The following is a 19654-nucleotide window of genomic DNA, read 5'->3' on the forward strand; positions in this document are numbered from 1 at the left end:
ACAAGCACAGCAGCTGCTCAAACCCCAGCAACAACAGACAATGCAGCTACTCCAAACACTGCAGCTACACCAACTCCAGCGACAAGTATAGCAGATACTCAAACCTCAACAGATGGCAATACCTCTGATAAGGCTTCTGCAACACAGCACAGTCTATGAAGTCAATCTCAAGGTATAAATGTATATGTCAAAGAGAAGAAAAAATATTTAGGCCTAGCTCAAGCTCCCAGCCTTCCCCAGTGGCATAAGCCATCCTTCCAAGTTGCATGATGTGTTAATATTCCATTTGTAAAGGAGAAATCTTGGATTTGAAAGCAATCTCATCAGCTATAAAGCCACCACTGCCGATTTGCAGGTAAGCAGCTCTGAACTGACACTATTTCTGGTGCACATTGCTTCCAGAAGTGCAGCTAAGATCCAAACGTAAGCACACCTTAACTTCCAGAAGCTACCTGCTATACCTGAAGTCTTCAACAGGGAAAATAGCCTCAACATGACCCCTTCTGCTAAGGGAGGGCTTATTTGCCTGGGGTTTGTTCCTTAGCTTGTGAGGGTGGTGAGACACTGGCACAGGCTGCTCAGAGAAGCTGTGGCTGCCCCATCCCTGGCAGTGTTCAAGGCCAGGTTGGACACAGGGGCTCGGAGCAACCTGCTCTAGTGGAAGTTGTCCCTGCCCATGGCAGGGGGTTGGAACTGGATGAGCTTTAAGGTCCCTACCAACCAAAACCATTCTATGACTCTATGTTGGGTCTTGGGTCGTGGTGGAGGGAGGCCCTGACATGGTGAGCACAGTAGCTATCCCAAGCCTCAGCCATCTGCCCAGCCTCCCGCAGGCTCCTCTGCTCCCTACCCTGGGGCCAACCCCTCATGGAAACCACTCTGGCACAGGCCCATTTTTTTACCAGGGAAAAGGGCAAAACACCAGGCAGCAGCTGTGGGCCTCCTTCGCTTCAGCCCTGTGGTGTGCTGAGGGGACGGGGCAGCAAAAGCTGCCAGCACAACCCCATGAGAGGAGCAAGTGGGGGTAGAGACACCTTTATTTATTTATTTAAATACCAGACCAGTGTGCATTGCTTATTCTTTTACTATCATTTTTTTCACGCTTCTTTTAGGCAAGGCCACAGTTTTCAATATAAGCAGGAAAGCCCAGAGTGAATGTGTCTCCAGGCCTGGCCTGCGGACAGACACACCCCCTTCTCTGCCCCAGGAGCCTCCGGTCTAACCGAACTGCTACCACCTCCCTCGCAGTCATTTTTACAGGTAACTGGTAAAATATGCACACTACTCCAATCTAACATGTGAGGGTTTGCACCTCACACAGCCTGAAACAGCCACGTTCAATTTCTGTAACTGGGTTCCACCCAGGGATTAAAACTGCAGTTGGTGCCAGCCACGCCTCTTTCTTGATGGACAGCTAGATACAGACTGCACGTGGTGGAGTGGGTTAGTCATTTCAGATCGTGTTAGCATAGGACTGCACTTAAAAGCTAACCTGAGATCACTGTGTGCATACAAGCATTCAAAGAGCACAGGGAATGTGTACATGTGAACATGGCTGGTGTGTTACTGCAGGTGCTCCATTCCAGCCCTAGCTCAGCTCACTCATCCTGCCAAGGAAGGAGCAGAGCACGTGTAAACATCACCACAAGAAGCTGTAAAGAGACTAGATGTTTTTAGTAGATCAACTGTTATACCATATTGCCTAAAAAGTGTTCCACTACAAGAGAAATATGTATCATACTTGTTTCTGGCTTACCAGCATGTGTTTAAAAAAAAAAAATAATAATCTTAACCCACTCTCATAATGTACATATGCTTACCTCAACCTAGGAGAAAGAGGAAAAATTAGTAAAATGGTGTTTATCAGACAATGATGCTTCATTAAAATACATTAAAACAAAGCACAAGTTAAGATGATACACATCATATGCAACTCTTTTATTCATTGTAATATAAAGAAGCATACATCATTCCATTAAGTACAACTCAAAATTGTACACTAATGAAAAGATCAATTCAGACATCCATGACCATATCACAACAGGGTTCGTTACATTTTGCTCTGCTGGTATTGCACTTGGAATGGTTTTGAAGTAAGGCACAGTAAAAACAAAGTCATTTAGTGCTTCTACAGCAGATGTCTTTTTTAAACACATGCTACTTGACATAAAAGTACTTCTATCTTACGTATATACACACAGGGAGAAAGAAAAAAGCATGCACTATAGGATTTAGATTTTAACATGACTTTTTGTTTCATAATATACAAATAAAGATGTAAACAAATTGCATGCACATAAACTAGAGCAAAATCTTTAATACAGTATCTGAAAGCTATTATGCTTAAATAAAAATATAACTTATTAGTACTCGGGTTTATGTGCCATTTTTGTCCTGTAGAGATGAAAAGTTTGGGGCTGCGGGCAGGGAGTTATGGGTGAGCAGGAAGTGCTTCCCTGCTTTTGATGGGTTTATTTTTTTGCTTAACACATTGGCGGCAGTATATTGGTAAGTCAAATATGGCTTTTGCAAAACAATGTCTAATGAAAACACAAGAAAGCACAATTGCATTTGGGATCCAGCATCCTGGTATTTTCCAGTCAAGAACAAATGTTCTAAGCTTTGACCTGGGAAAGCTACACATTCTGAAAGACCTTTCTAGAGACATTTAAAATCTACAAACCCCAAACACTCTGTCAAGTATAAACTCAAAAACTACACGCAGAAGAATCTGAATGACTCAAAGCTTTGCTTTCCACTTCGAATGCTACTGAACAGGTTTCTCCCACAGCTGTAATAGCTGAAGTACTATTAGATTGTCTGCAGAATTAACTAGATGCCAGGAGTGGTTTGCTTATTTTCACACAAGCACATAAGAAATTAAGTAAATTAGCTGCATAATTTTTGGTTTCACTTTATCTTTGGCATAGGATCCGCCATTTTTCAAACTAAACACAGGACATGTCCCGTTCTATTATACTGAAAAGGCACATTCGCTAATGCCTGGGTGGCCAGGGAAAACTTATTATTTTGCAAAAGGCACAGTGTTTAGTGCTACATTCTTTTCTTATCCCCTAAAGAACGTTTAATTAGACCAGGAACAGTTCTATATAGTGGCTTCCCAGGAATTGTCCGTTTTTCTCAGACACTGCTTTCATAGCTAGATCCAGGCTTGGAAAAGTCACGAGTGCCTCTCCACTGGGCTGGCCACTAAAGTTGTAAAGCACGACAATGGAATCTGGGTGGAGCTGCAGTGGTACAAGAAGACAAAAGAGAAAAACCTGTTAAGACCAGAGACCACATGTGGAATTGCAGTTGTTAATGCTGTGCATCTGGTTCACTCCACTGCTGTGTCTATTACCAAAAAAAAGATTTGGAATGTGAGAATGGGAAGGAGAAGGGACCAAAGAATTCCACTTCTAGTTTGGCAAACAGCAGCAGCTCTTACTCTACTGCTGTGCTGAACACAATGATGTAGACATAATTCCATGCAAAGATTTTGCTGGAGAAGTAATTCAGATTAATGGTTGATAAGAAAAGAAAGACTTAATGTTAATAAAGAGTAAATAGAGCAAGAAAATCCAGGCATTCCATGAAAAATTCTTGTACTATGCAGACTACCAGCCAAGTGACAAAGGCATGTGAATACCCACACAAGGTTTTAAAAAAAATTAAAATAATTATAGAGCTGTACAAGAGTTCTGTGTTAGAAGAATGAACTGAACTTAACACAGGTATAGAGTACAAGAGAAATTGTTTGGTAAAACAAAGCAAAATTTGGTGCAGTCCAGCTGAATTAAATTGATCTTCACTGTAATTTTAACAAGGCTAAGAAAAAACCAGGATAGCAAATGAGATTATTTAGTATTTGGAGTTGATTTACTTTGGAGTGCATTTGTCCTCATGAATTCTTAAAAGACAGTTCCAAAATGCTGGGTTTAAAGCAGACATCTGTCTACCCTATGGTAATAGGGTAGCCAGCCGTTTCTTATAACATGCTGGAAGTCTTTCCAAGCTAAGTTTGGAAGCTCTGTTTGTTGGATCAGAAGCTCAGAATACAAGGTTAGTTTGTTGGAGGAATCAGCACCAGACAAAACATATATTGAAAAAACAACCAGTTTTATGAGTAATAACCTAAACCAAGTTAAGTCCATGTGACATATATTTTAATGAGTTTATAAAGGCTTAAAAAATTTAAGGGTTAAACTTTTTATAGAACATATGCATGCCAGGTATACTGCAAAGAAATATCAGATTTCTTAGTTATTACCCATAGCAGTTTCTGATGAGCTTTACATTCAAAGATATGAAAATAAAGCAAGTACATGCCAAGCAAACACTTGGCAGGCATTAGAAGTATTCTTAAGATATAAGCAATGGTAACGCTTAAGAAACTAAAAGCAGGTATAAGACGGTTAGTACAGATTTCCTATCATTTCTTCTCACAGAACCAAAGCTAGTCAGGAAATAGCATACAGAAGGAAATTCAGACATAAAACACACCATGCCTGAAGCCCATTTCAGGTTTGGAATTAATCTTGGTTTATTTCAGAATAACACTGTGCTCAGTGAGAAAGTTGTACACACTTTGGGCTGAGCCACGAATCTGAGCTAAAATATGGTCTGCTCTCAACCAGCTCTTTGCTGTTAATCCATACATGATCAAGTCATTTACCATCAGTCCTGAATGTAAGTTAAATATTGCAGTTCAGGGTCAGCTGAAAACATACATGGAGCACAGTTAGACCTAGAGGCACAGAGGAGAGCTTTAAAAAAAAAGTTTAAATAGCAGCATTAGTGTAATACCAATGTCAGGATCTGGAAATTCGCATTATAGGAGTTGCATAGAAAGTTAGTAGAGAAGCCTACATGTTCTGCAAGCAACATGATTTAAAAAGTAAAATAAAGCTCTGGGTGATACTCCTGAAGACTGTTTAGAATTCAGGATGAGCTACTCCATGAATTATTTTCTAGTCAGATTGTTTCCATCTCATGCAGTGTAGAACCTGCTGATCTATTTTCCAGTTACTCTGGGTAAAACAAGAGAGCCAAACAGATTGTCCAAGGTCACATAAACACAGAAAATCTCAGAGTGATAATGGGTGTTCTGTAGCCCACCAGACCATGCAGCCTCTGTATCTTCTCCCTAACAGATCTAACAGTACCATGAGAGAACAACTCACCTGAAAACAACAGAGGTGATGGTGAGTATGTGAAGATAATTCTACCAAGGTATTTGACAAATCAGTATTTGATTGCCATTTTTTCTACTGAATGTTTTGTGTTTTTTTGGTTTTTTAAGAAGAAAAAAAAAAAAAGAAGTAGTAACTGGTTAGTAGCATTTTAAGTGGAAGATGGTAGTACTGGCACATTGCAAACTCCAAGCTTTCTTTGGGGAATTTTCACACTAAAATTTCTTTAAGAATTACGTGTTAGTACCAAAAATGCAGGGAAGTTTGCCATTAGCAAATTCAGTTAGTTGCATTAGAAATGCCACTATACCAAACAAACTTTAAAAAAAAAAAAAAAAAAAAAAATGAATATAACAGTTCACATTGCATCAGAGACCAAGAAACAGCAAAGAAATTAATCTCTAGACAGCTATATAATACAGGAAAGAAAGCCAGAGGTTTGCGGCTTTTTTGCACACACCCTTGTGTGCTTTGTAGCCATATCAAAGAAAAAAAAAAATCATCTGCTATACTAAAAATAAAATATTGGACTGAAAGCTTCACATGCAAATCAAGGACTAATAAATCCTTCTGGAAGTTTAAACACACCGTCTACACAGAACCAAGCAATCACACTACTTCCACCACTACTATCCCATCAACTACAGATCACAATTGGCCTATTTCCTTAGGTTAGTTGATTTTCTGACAGGACAAAAGCAGAAAGATTAAAGCAAGGATCCTAATGCAAGCTAAGAATAGCCATAAACAAAGAACTGTGTCAGTAAGCCGTTCTTTCCCTTCCCATTCAACACTGGAGATACAGCTTCTGCCAGACAATCTTACCTTCTTCAGAAGTTACAAGGAGTTACAAACAGACCCACTCTTTCGGTGCTTGTAACACACTCCTTGCTTGATCGCTCAGCTGAATAAGGCCATTGTAGTCATCAGGTGCATACTACAGTACAAGTGTGATATGTAATAATCAGCAAGAGAAGGAACAGTTCTGGTACAGCAAGCCACACAGATGATCATTTGCAACCATAATTAAGCGCATCATCTATAGTAACTGGCAGGAGACAGTGAATTTGACAGATACTATTTTTATGCAAGATAAAAAAACCTCACAGCAACTGAATTACTGATTGTAGAAACAGATTTAAAGTAAACACATACAGGGAATATTCTAAACTGTGTTTTTGAACTGTTCCTTATCAAGAAAAGGCAATAGTTCAGACCACAAAGTGCTCCTTTTCCCCTTTCTACTTTCTGAGACAGCAGCATCAGGTACCAAAACTCTTAAGTTTGCATAATCATGCTCCCAGTAATGACTCTCACTGGGACAGATGAGCATCTTCCAGCATGGGAAGTGAAGTGGGGCATTAGGAGTGTACAGATCTCATTCAGATCTTTCATGCTGTCATGGAAATTAACTGCAGCTTTCCTAGGTAGAGTGATAAACACTCTAGCTGCATATAGTACTTGCATTACATAGTCTACACCTGCATACTTAAAGAAAACACTAGCATGAATGCACTTTAAGATAAAATAGCATTTATACTAATATAGGATTTTTCCATATAGGAAAAAAGAACAACCCAAAACTATACAGTGTAACTGCATCGTGATAGATTTGTAGCAGAATATTAAAATCTAGTGACTGCACAGTACAGTCACACCAGTAAATTAAAACAAAACATCCCATATGTGGATTGGATCTAGAAAATATTTGAGATCCTGAATCTGAACAGTAATAACTCATATTGCAGGGCCTGGTACAAATATGACTTCTATAGCCAGAAAATAGATCCTGGGGAATATAAAACATTGGTTTGTATCTATCTCATAATCTTTCCCAATTTCATATCCTGGAAAGGGACTGAGCATTCTCGCATACGCTACAAAGACTACTGGAGTGGGTCCTGTAATCCAGAAGACAAAATATTTAGTATAACACAAGTTACAGAACATTTCAGCGGCAAGAAGGGTTTCCTGTCTCCCCCAGACTAGCATTTTAGAAGATTGCCAAATGCACACAATGTAGACATACTATGCTGCCTTCTTTTGATGTTTCTGTAATACAAAGTCTCCTGCCAGCTTAGGGAGGAAAAGGTATTATATTCTGGCATAACGAACACATTGTATCCATCCAAAGCAAAGTTGAAAAGAAACAATAACAACCATCACAGCATACACCTTCCACAGAGGCAATAACCAAGAGCCCAGAGAACATAAAAGAAAAGAACTTCCCAGAATTTTACTACTGAATTCTAGCCACCTTCACATCTAGACCCATGCCATTAAGTAGAAGACAAATACAAGAAGTACCTTCTAGATAGTCTCTGCCAGGGCAACCAGACCGTGCAAACATTAGATTTATCAGTTCCCAGACCTGCCTTTAAAACAAATCTACGAAATATAAGTTTACTCTTTGGAAGGAATGTCTCAAGATAGTACATACTTTAGATTATCAGTAGATGTATATTAGGTAAAGATCTCTTGTGAAGGACAGTATTTAAAAGGTTACATCGAAATGCACAATGTAGGAAGGAAGGAAAAAAAAAAAAAAAAATCAAAATACCGAGCAACAGAAGCAACTTGTAATCACAAGAAAGGTAAAAAACTGCAGTTAAATAAAACAGAAGTTGTGAAGAGTAAATTCTTTAAACATACAGATTTTGAAAGTTAGTACTGCAAACCAAACTAGAAAATAAGGTTGGGGAATACTTACTCCCTGTAAATGAAATGGAAACTACCCTAACTTGCCTGAGGAAGTACATGATCATGAATACTTCTGTCTGCATTTCAGAAACCCATGAGAACAAAGCAAAACATCCAACCATGCAGGACGAAGTGTACAGCCAAGGGTAAACCTATAACCTCATTGCTCAAAATTCTGCTTCCACTTAGGTTTCACAAATACCACCTGGTGACTTAACCCCACAGTATAACCAGCTGCAAATTCTCTAAGCTGGAATCTAGTAGTTTGTTTCCTGACCAAGTTATGACAATACTGAGATAATACAAAACTTCGTATTGTATATCCAAATACCCACACTTATCATACAAGTAGCTAGTAAAATGTTACTAAATTCTGCAATAGTTCTCCTTAAATTTAAAGTGGAATAAGATTAAAGCAGACCTCAATGTTAGTTCCTCCACTACCCTCTTCTTATCCCACTATCATCTCATTCCCACCTTCCTTTCTACTCTGATCAGAAACACAGCCTCTTTCGTCAGAGCTGCTGCCTTCTTCCCTCCTCCCTGTGAGCTCACAGCTCTTGGGGGGAGTTGGACTCCATTCCAAACTAAAAGTTTCTATCATTCTTTCTCACCCACGGGTTTCCACTTACTCTCAGTATGTCAACAGTAGCATTAAAATACAGTAGTCTAGATGATAAAAAGGGGGAACCTATTTCCCAGAATGACTGAAGAAGAATGCAGAAATAAATTCAGACAGCAAAGCAATTTCTCTTTTACCTTTGAAGTAGCCATCAAGTAGTCTAGCTTAGAACAGTAAGGAAGATCACACAAAAAAGCATTCAAATTAAGAGCTCCATCAGAAAAGTCAACTGCAGAGTAAAGGTCATCAAGATGATGAGAAACTCGACATGAGCAGGCAGTGTGCGCTTGCAGCCCAGAAAGCCAACCGTATCCTGGGCTGTATCAAAAGAAGCATGACCAGCAGGTCAAAGGAGGTGATCCTGCCCCTCTACTCTGCTCTTGTGAGACCTCATCTGGAGTATTGTGTACAGTTCTGGTGTCCTCAACATAAAAAGGACATGGAGCTGTTGGAGCAAGTCCAGAGGAGGCCACGAGGATGATAAGAGGACTGGAGCACCTCCCATATGAAGACAGGCTGAGAAAGTTGGGGCTGTTCAGCCTGGAGAAGAGAAGGCTGCGTGGAGACCTTATAGCAGCCTTCCAGTATCTGAAGGGGGCCTACAAGAATGCTGGGGAGGGACTCTTCATTAGGGAGTCTAGTGGTAGGACAAGGGGTAATGGCTTTAAACTTAAACAGGGGAACTTTAGGTTAGATATAAGGAAGAAGTTCTTCCCTGTGAGGGTGGTGAGGCGCTGGAATAGGTTGCCCAAGGAAGTTGTGAATGCTCCAACCCTGGAGGAGTTTAAGGCCAGGCTGGACAGAGCCTTGGGCAACATAGTTTAGTGTGTGGTGTCCCTGCCATGAGCAGGGTTGGAACTAGATGATCTTAAGGTCCTTTCCAACCCTAACTATTCTATGATTCTATGATTCTAAGATATGGTTCTCTGCATACACTCTGGTTCTCAGCATACGCTCTACTGACTTCTTCCAGTGATCAGAGATGGGAGGTAGGATCCAAGAAAAATGGAAACTAGGTATAAGGTTGGCATTTAGAAGCTAAATTAGGAGATAGAAGCAAAACAACCTTTGCAAATAGTTACTAAGTAAGAGTCTGGGGCCAATGATCAGCTCTACAGAAGACTGCAAGATGACAAGAAGAATATGCATATATATGTGTATGGGGAAAAAAACCGCACAGCTGTATGGAACAGAGATTATATCAAATAGTGAAGAACAGTGTTTTCTGTTCCCTACATTCTTCTTCTGTTATGTCCCTGTGACGTAGGGAATTTCATAGCTGAAGACATGTCTGTAATAATGGCAAAATGTCGTTTCCCAAAGGACGTGTTGATTCTTTATAGAATCAGCACTTTACCTTACAAGCATAAGGTAAACATCTTTCTAGATATTAACATTTGAAATGACAGAGATGTTTTAACTCATGTATATTAAATTATATTGTAATATAGTCTATAATATTCAGTAACATGATAATAAGTGACAGATATATGTTAAGTGACAGATACATGTTAAAAAACACTAACTCCTCTCTCCTAAAGGAGATGAGCATTTCTGACTGTATCCAGTACAGTAGCATCTCCCAGGTAGACTATCTGCTATGCTTACTACAGTGCAAAACTGTATTTTTGTAAAAAAGTTAGTACACTACACTCTCCTTATAATTGTTTTCTTCTTTCTTCATGCTATTTCTTTCAGCACTGCCTGCAATGTTGAATGGAATATGGGACTGTCCTTGTTCCTCACAGACTGTACAAGATTTAAACAAGACACCAACCAGAAAGACATTTATTTCCATTTCATTTCTGTATCTCCTAGAGTAGGCATTCGAGGATCAGTCTAGAAAGGCATATGCAAAGCAATCTAGAGTAAAGAAAAAAAAAATCCATTGCTAAAACCAAAATTTAAATAGAAAACTATATTTAGACATGAAACAAACGGAGCGGGGGGAAAGAGAGAGGGAGAGACAGAGGGCGAGAATGAAAGCTTGGGGGGGGGGGGGGGGAAAATAGATAATAGTTCTCCCTTGGAAGAGAGAACATTACAGGCAAAATGGCCTTTTCAGGATTGTAGTTGCAATTCTAGTCTAAACTACCAACAGACTCTGTTCCCAAGGGAAGAAATCCATCTCTCAGACTTTGGAAAGAAGTCTAGATTTAGTAAGCCTGGAACATAGAATCTGACCTAATGACCAGGTAATTAACCTGTGGCACAAGAGTGATGAGAAATACCCTAACATGGTTTTGCCATTGAAGCAGATCACTTGTACCTCAAGCGTGCCGATATAATCACTGGCAACCACCTGAATGCTCTGTGGAGCAGACAGTGAAATGTGTAATGCCTGTTGCCAAACATACAGCTTGAAGATGATGCCACTCTGTCTCTTGCTACATGCATGGGAGGCAACAGACAGAAACAGTAACCACTAATTTACTAGACCCAATCCCACAGATGCTTTCTCCACACAAGCAACGTTTCCAGGTGGGAGATAAATTTAGGAATAAACCAAAATAAACAGATACTCTATTACAAGTGCATGGGGAGAGCATATAATAACATCTATATTGCCAGATGACTTCAAATACTTGAGAGCAGGCATTCATCCTCTACCACATCGTCCTTCCCTTCCCTAGTCAGAAGGTGCTATGCCTAGAGCTGGCACACAGACATGGGGTATCCCTTTCAGACTATGAAGGGTCAGATTTCTAAAGGAACCCATAGGAGACAGAATACTTCTTTGTTCAAGCATGCAATTTGAAGAAAAAAAAAACCTGATCCCTAAAAAGTAAGTTACAATGAAACCTGCTGTCCTGATACAAGAGAGAAATGTTGCTAATGCCTTTGGAATTTAGCTATCCATCCACCCCCCTTCACTTCCTTATTACTGCTTTAAGTACAAGCCACCCTTCTCCCCCATCAACAATGAGCCTTGAATTCTGGGTCTCTGAAGACTTGGAGGATTAATATACTGCAAAAGCTCTTTTTAGCTGCAGATAAAAAGCACCTAAGCCCAGTAAAGGTTTAAAGAACAGTATTTGTTTTAAACTCCACCTACACAAAAACATGTACACGAAGAAGTCCCTGCATTTCCATCCTCGCCTTTTTCAGCACATTTAAAGGAGACTTTAAATAATGCTCAGATGGTGAGCATAGCCCCTAAATCTTAGTCTTCTCCTAGTTTATTTTTTTCCTAATTGAAGTACTACTATAATTACACACAACTTACTTAAATAACAAGTCTACTTTCTAAGAACTAATCCACACAGGCTTTTTTAGGCAGACATGAGTTCAGTTTACATGCCAACCTCCAAGAAAGTAGGCTACTATTACTAAATGCACGCTGATTGCTAGCTAAGATGACAGTTGTGAACTAGCTTTTGGTCAGCTAAGACCATGGGCACAGTTAAATTGCATCTACTTGTACATAAACCTAACAGTTGCCAGAATACCAACTCTGTCAGTGTTGGCAATAAATCTGCATTCCCATAATCAGGGGGAAAAAAAATTAAAAATATCAGCTCATTCTTTGGAGACTAGAAATATTCTCATTGATTCATCTAATGGTTGAAAAGTAAAATCCATAGAGGATTAAGCTAGTAAATAAAGAGAATGACTTTTTAGCAAAGCATTTTATTCTGACATGTACAAACAAATACACGTAAATCCAATACTCAGTTACACCTGGTCCTTATTTAATTTCTTTCAGTGTTTCTACATCTGTAGAGTGATGGCCTAAAGTAACAGTCTACTGCATGTAATTACTATTTTTGCACCACTTCTTGCCCAATTTTTTTCCCCATAGGATCTGAAATATTACTTTCCTTAATTTTAGAGGGGTCTCTTCACAATCACATATTTTTTTAAATTATAAGGGAAGTTCCCTGAAACACCCACAAATCCCTTACTTTAACATAATGCACATAATACTGACTCACTTGTACTTGGTACCTGTCAGAGCAATGATTACCATCCCATGGTACTATCCAAATTGTATGATGCGGTTTGTTGTTGAGGTGGTTTTAGTTGTTTTGGGATTTGCCTTTAAATACCTTTCATCTATGTATCCAGTATATGATTGGAGTCAAATCAATAGCCCTGTTGCATTACAATGAAAAAGCAGTTTAACATTAATTACTAACTGAATCAGAGAGTACTAATATTTATTCTTTTGAAGATTACAGTACAATACTATACAGGAAGATGATGGGAAAAATTAGCACCTCCAAGATTCACTATTAAAATTCCTCACAGGTTTTCAAGATTGTTTAATACAAGATGCATTAAACCCATGTAAGCTGGAAGGAATTCTCAACAATAAAAACAAGGAAGCAGAACTACAAGAAGAAATCAAACAGCTGAACCACTAAACAAGAGGTTTGATACAATTACATGAAAATTCAAATGCTGATCTACAAATTTTACATTATTTATTAGAAGCATGTACTGATATTGAGACCAGCTTTTTGAAGCCCATGATAAGCAAAGTCTATCTCTTAAGAGGCAGGTCTGGTATGAAAGATGCTTTCACTTAAGTAGCAACATGTGCATACATGCAATACAGAAAGCCCATCAAGAATGAAGGAAGAAAACAGAAGACAATAAAGTAAGAATTAAAACCTGTTCCTTTCAGACAAGGACATAGAAAGACAAAAATCACCCTTCGATCTCAGCATCTCTGATCTGGTTCCCAGAATACCAACATTGAAGCCCACTGAATACCAACATCAATTAGTTACACAGAGATTAAAACCATGCCCAAACCACTGATGATTACTAGGGGCTCACTTTATAAATGAGCAGGAGCATCATGCAATAAATCCTTGGGCAGCAGCAGAAAATGAAAACAATATCATGAAGAGAGAGGAAGGGGGAAGAAAAAGAGAAAAAAATGAAAAAGATTAGTTATTGTTCCAGAGCCATAATATTGTCCCAGTATAGTAAGTCACCACCTCTTTTTCCCCTAAAGGAATGAGCGAGTATAAAACTAGCATTACCACATGCGGGATTCCAAGAACAATTCAAAATAATTCCTTGGCTCCTTTCTAAGATATTGAACCCGATCTCATTTGGACAACATCTTCTAAAGAAATCAAAGAGGTGACCAATGTAATAACAGTAAATGATGATGACAAGAGGTTGCAGTAGAAGAATATAGTTTTCACCTTGTGGCAAAATTTCTATTAATTTGAAACACTGAATGGTGCAATACAAACACTGTGAACTGCTCTCCAGAAGCAGAAACATGGAAAAGGGCAAACTCAGCACCAGACCCAAAGCCAGATTCACTAAACTGAAGATCTAGTAGAAGACAGAGCTACCAGACATTGTCACTGACCTGTTCTGCGCAAGGACAGGTTCAGGTCATGTTTTTCAATGGTGCACTTACTTACACTTCTAGCTGGATTTCAATTTAGAAAACAGGCTTTTCCACTTTAGGTTTTAATACAACCACCTTCCATCCACCAAAACACCCAGTAAGTTAAAACCAAACCAAACCGTAAAATATCAATGGCTAAGCAACCAAGATGAATGATTACTAATGTGTATCTGGAAATCATGAAAGCCACGAGCAATTGCATTTGGTTTGAACTCTGGAAATATCTGTTGAAGAAAAAGCTCTGAAATACAATGTTTTGTTTCTTTTTAATTACTATCAAAATTCATCACTCTTTTCATAAGCTAACCTTCAAATTTTTCCACTGAAAAACCAAGTATGTGAAACTATGTTCAAACACAAATGTACCACTTGAAAAGAAGCCACAACAGGTAGAGCACTGCATCTTCCAAAACGCAAACATGCACATCTAAGCATCGGTTCTCAGTCTACCTTCATTTACATAGCTGAAGTCTGGCCCTACTAATTAAAGCCCATTGTTCGCTAAGAATCTTAAAAAAACCCCATGCCGTCCCTCAATGTTTCACATTAACTGCTGCTACGCATTAAAAAGAACCCATCTGCATCTTACCCTTTAGCTATATCACTGTTATACAACTTACAGAATTCTGAAGGGCAAACATGCAAAAATTGTCTTTTTTTCACACTTGAATGAGTCACTTGAGACCCACCAAAAGGATGTTAAATCAGGGCTTCACCATAGTACCAACAGGGTATATCTGCTATTCGTGTAACTGCTGTTTATCCACAGAAGTGAAATACTCACCAGAATATAACCGTATTAAATGATCTTCCCTTTTAGCAAATATGTGATGACAAAACATAGATATAGGTACAATATCCTCTGAGAAAAAAGGCAGAAGACACGGAAAGACCCATTCTACAAATTCAAGTAAGTGCTGCTGGAATAAAAGCTTTTGTATGTGGTGCTTTGCTTTTATAATTTTTTTTTAATTTGTTTTGTTTTAAATGTTCCTCAAGTTTCTTCATATTTGCTCACCGATAGAGCATTGAATCTGCACATAGTGACTGAAGTTACCTACAGCATATACAACATTTGCTATCAGTAGAAAATCTTTTGGTGAATACAGTTTTCCTTTAGGTTACAATGTAATGCAGCCTTAATGGAAAATGTTCCTGCCTGTAACCTAAATAATTAGGTATTGAAAGAGAGTCTGACAGTGGCATCTGTCCCTCTCCTTTTGCAAGCAAGTCACCAAACATACGCCACAGCCCTTTGTACTAAAACTTTGCCCTCAGCAGGCTTTACCACCTAAGTTTTGAAGGTCAGACAATGACCCTACGTAGGGCTCCCACCAAAAAGTGGCCAGAACTGAAAGCTCTTGGCAACCCTCACTTTCCTCTGGCAGCCCCACTCACCCTGAGGCTTTGTGCCTTCTCCCTCTCCAAGTTCAAACCCTAACCCTAGACACTAAACTACTGCTGTCAAATTAGGACATGTTTATTACATAAGAAATAAGGAAAATTGTGTATTAGAATTTGGTCTACCAGTTAAGTATACAACATGGAGCTTGCACGCTTGTTCAGCAATTTCCAAAAGTACCCACTTGCTCAGCTTGATCCCCACTGATCATTACTCAGGGGTCCAAATACGACACCAAGGAGAGGGACTGCATACTGACCTGGTACCCCTGGAAGAAACTGAGTATCTCCTTTATTCCTGTGTTATATGGCAAGCCCTGCATACGGACTAATGCTCCAGGCTGGGGGAGAATTGGAGTGTGGGTGGCAGTGGCAGCAGCAGCTCCTGGAGGAGCTGTAAGATACCCCACCGTTGTGGGGGATACTGGAGGACTGAAAGAGAAAGAGAGGCAAAATTGTTATGAAAACTAATAACTGGTTTTAGTACTTGAAATAGGCAAAAAAGAAAATGAAAATTTAAATTTGAGAATAAGCCCCAAAACCACAGAAAACCAAGCAGCCCTGATGTGAACCTTTAAATTTTCTCTTCAGCATCTGATGATTTATTTTTAGGTAAGAGAAGGAAAGGAAAATAGCTAACATTCGTAGTTGAAGACAAAGAGTGGCATTTGTTAGTTCACAGGGGAGGAGAAAAATAGTAGATACAGATGAGTTGTTCTAAGGTTGTTAATAAAACCATGAGGAAAAAGAAAGTGGGGAAAAGAGAGAAAATCATAGTATAAAAAGCAGACAAGGACCCAAATCTGGTACTTCTGAGTCACAAAACAGTGAATAAATTAGCAGCTGTGGTCAGGACCCAGCTAGAAATTCACCAGATACTCAAGTTAGTAAGTTTCCAAAGCCTAAGAGCTTATTTAATGAACAAGCTATTTCTGGACTTCAGTGAGCAATGTTGATACCATCTGTGGGAAGGGAAAAAGTGGAGATCTTCTGCTTTGCTTACACATGTAAAGTGTTCTTTGGTCTCACTGATATAAGAAATCAAACCTAGTACACACCTATGATGAGTCTTCCAGTATGGAAAAAGTATTTTAAGTACAACAACAAACTGAGGATAGAGACATGTATTGACACAGCCTCTCATTTGTTCAAGAAATAGAACCGCCTTGGTGACATTGCCCTGGTGCCAAAAACACTGTTAAACATTAGACTAACATTATCATGAAACTCAAACAGAACCCACAGAAAAGCTAAACTCATTACAAGGCCACAGAGAACCAAGAAAATGGCTACTGCCTCTGTTGATGAACATGAAGTTCTCAGGTTTATCTACACCAGAAAAACAAGTTTAAGAGCTGTTCACAGGTGACCACACAGTTGCCTGTTCCACTGAGATAAAATGTAAGGAGAAGCAGCTAAGTATAGCGGTTACCTGGGATAGTAAGTAGTGTAATTCATATAAAGCTGAGCAGCCTGAGCTGGGTAGTAGGTAACAGTTTGAGGAGCAGCTGCGGAGGCTTGGGGAGTCCTGGTGGCTGGCAAAAGGGCTTGTGGCTGGTAAAGCGCTGCCTCTGCTGGGATCACAGCTGCTGCCTGGAAAGCAGCATAAGCTGGTGGAGAAAGACCTAAAATCAAGCAAGGATACAGCAACAAAAAAGGATCAGAATGAAGATCTGTGCTATAGGAAAGGAATTATTCATCCCAATGTGCTTAATACCATCTGGGCATGATTAATGAACACTTCTGCAAAGACTGCTCTCTAGCCTCTCCCCTGGAGACCTCTGCTACATCATCACGAATGACAACAGGGACATTCAAAATGAAAAATTACTAAGAGTTCACATCTCCTAGAGCTGAACAGCCTTGTCCATATGTAAATGGAAAGTAGGGAACTGCATAGTTATTCAAAGAAAGCATAAAGCCATGTGCATAGAGAAAGCAGGCATGCACACCAAATATATCCTCTGTTCTTTCTAACAGAAGTTGTACTCTGTGGGACAAAAGTACCATAGGATTAGCTACACATGGTCATCCACAATTGCTAATACCAGGATCCTCATGTGTAAGCCTCCAGCAACTTTAAAAAGTATTTTTGGGATCTAGCAAATGGAAAAAAGAATATCCCACTAGATCACTAGTCTGATGCATTTTGATGAACAAATACCTGATTTGTGTCAAAACATTAAGTTTGGCTTGGTGTGCAGTCAAATTCTTTTATTATACTGCATTTGGCAGGTTTTTACTCTTTTGCAAATACACGTCAATATCGGCTTTGTGATTGGGTATTGAAGTTAGTCAGAATGGTACAGCAAAGTTCCATTATAGCACCACAATAAGGTTCACTGTAACCTTAAATTTAATAAAATAAAAATTAAAAAAAAAAAAAAAAGCAATCCAACTTCACCACTGTGGTCTGTTAGAGTATCATCCCAGTGGGTGTTTTCCTTCAAAAGCCCAAAGAGTACCTTCTCAGTGCTCCAAGGCAAGATGGCAAGAGCACTCATCAGCAGCTAGAATATGGAATTTCTCCCCATTTTAATAATCCCTCTAATTCCAAGTAGGTTTCACTACAGGCAAGTCTACCGCAGAGCTCAGAAGAACAGTACACCCACAAAAAGCAAAGTGTGCAACAATTTCATTGGCAAGGTCTTGCTACCCTCTATTCATCACCGAAAATACAACAAAATGCCTCTGATCAGTCCCATTATTGCCCAAAGGGAACAACTTCAATCTCAGCGTGTATACAGATGGATGATTATTGATCATGGCAAAACCCAAGTCAAAAGGTGAAAGGCCACAAAGCTTCAGCACCTACCACATGTCAGCCTTTAGCAGCAAAGAGCAGAAGAATTGGAGACTTACATGGTAACTTACATGGCGGTGGGGATAAGCCACTACGATTTAAAGTGCCACCCATTAAAACAAAGTTCATCTCCTCTCCTGAACACTGGAACACTTCCACATAACGGTCCTTCATCATTTTTTTGTGACATTTTTGAGCTACCATAAAGGCTTTATCAGCAGATTTCATTTGGATAAAAGCATCACCTGATGGTCGTCCCTATAGAGTGGGGAAATAATCTGTTATTAAAATAGCCAGGCCACAAGTCATGCAGAAAGAATGAAGATCAAATATCTACTGAAAATCTGTATTGTTCTTTCTTACCTGGCACCAATGACCAATAACTCAACAATTATTTTTAGGAGCAGAAATGCAAGACTCGCATAACCACCACCCAGTTAACACAATTCTACTTCCATCTTCTTCAGGAAGAGAGTAATTCAGCAGGGAGACAAAGTTTGGAGGCCTCTAATTCAAAAGAAGTTCAAAGCAGGGCTAACTTTCAAGTTACATCAGGGCACTCATAGCCTTCTACATTTGAAATCTAGGTATCTCCAGAGGCTAAGATACCAGAGTATCTCTGGGAACCTGTTCTGGTACCTAAATAACTTCTATTTATGATAATTTTATTTTCTTTCCTTTTCACCTAATTGGAGTTTTCCTTGATGCAGGTTAGAAACACTGTTTCTTATTCTGCAAGCTGTAGGAAGAGTCTGGCTTTGCCTTCCTTGTAACTACTTTGTAGGTGATAGTACAATAATATAAAACTCCAGACATGATTTAGTAAGGTCCGTAACTATATGAGAAATTGATTTCCAGGTCTGATTTTCTCTGACCTGACAGACATTGCTGTATGTGTAAAAAAAAAAAGCAAAACAAATATAGTAAATCTCTCATTTGTTTTCTTTAGCACCTCAATATTTCTCTGGCTAATGGAGCTAATTTTTAACAAAAGACTACAGAGAAAACTATCCCTGTGATATGTCATCAAAATATATCCAAAGCACAATTTTAAATTATCGACTTTCTTTAAAGCCTGATAACCATCTAATCAAGTTAGAAAACTTCCTTTTTCCACAGCTATCACTGAGCAGAAACCCTGAAGCTGACAGAGCAGCTGTGCTATCAAACATGAGACATTTCTGTCTTGTGTATTACCGGCACTTGCCTGAAACACAAGGAACTATTTATGACAGCCTCCAGGATAAAACTATCCTTAAAGAACCAACTTCATCCTTCCCAATCTTACACATACATATACAGGAAGAAAAGTGTTTATTTAAAAGTGGAAGAGAAACGAGGAAAAGTCACAAACAACAGTATCTTCTCAACGTTACAGAAGACCTAAAGCACAGGTAAGCTACCCTGACTACTAACCCTGTTCAGTAACAGGAAAGCTAGCTCTCCTGTGCAAAATTCTGTTACCTGTTGATTAAGGACCATGTGAATTCCATGGGGCTTGATATCCCCTGTGGCGTCTCCCATGAATTCCAGGATGTCATCAATGCCAGCAGTGTAGG

The 19654-nt window shown here is 39.2% G+C and overlaps 1 protein-coding gene across 1 annotated transcript in view; it reads right to left on the reverse strand.

Moving 5' to 3' along the window:
- Window positions 1–3073: 3073 nt before the first annotated feature.
- Window positions 3074–19654, reverse strand: part of ESRP2 (epithelial splicing regulatory protein 2) — a gene marked incomplete at its 5' end in the record, with an annotated part of 43895 nt that continues 27314 nt past the window's right edge. Inside the window, 6 exon segments of the mRNA XM_010021814.1 lie at window positions 3074–3248; window positions 6018–6129; window positions 15553–15724; window positions 16725–16917; window positions 18167–18353; window positions 19560–19654. The exon segment at window positions 19560–19654 is cut by the window's right edge and continues 20 nt beyond it. Coding sequence (XP_010020116.1) covers window positions 6040–6129; window positions 15553–15724; window positions 16725–16917; window positions 18167–18353; window positions 19560–19654 — 737 coding nt within the window.

Source organism: Nestor notabilis, unplaced genomic scaffold, assembly GCF_000696875.1.
Source record: "Nestor notabilis isolate BGI_N333 unplaced genomic scaffold, ASM69687v1 scaffold7929, whole genome shotgun sequence".
NCBI classification, from domain to species: domain Eukaryota; kingdom Metazoa; phylum Chordata; class Aves; order Psittaciformes; family Psittacidae; genus Nestor; species Nestor notabilis.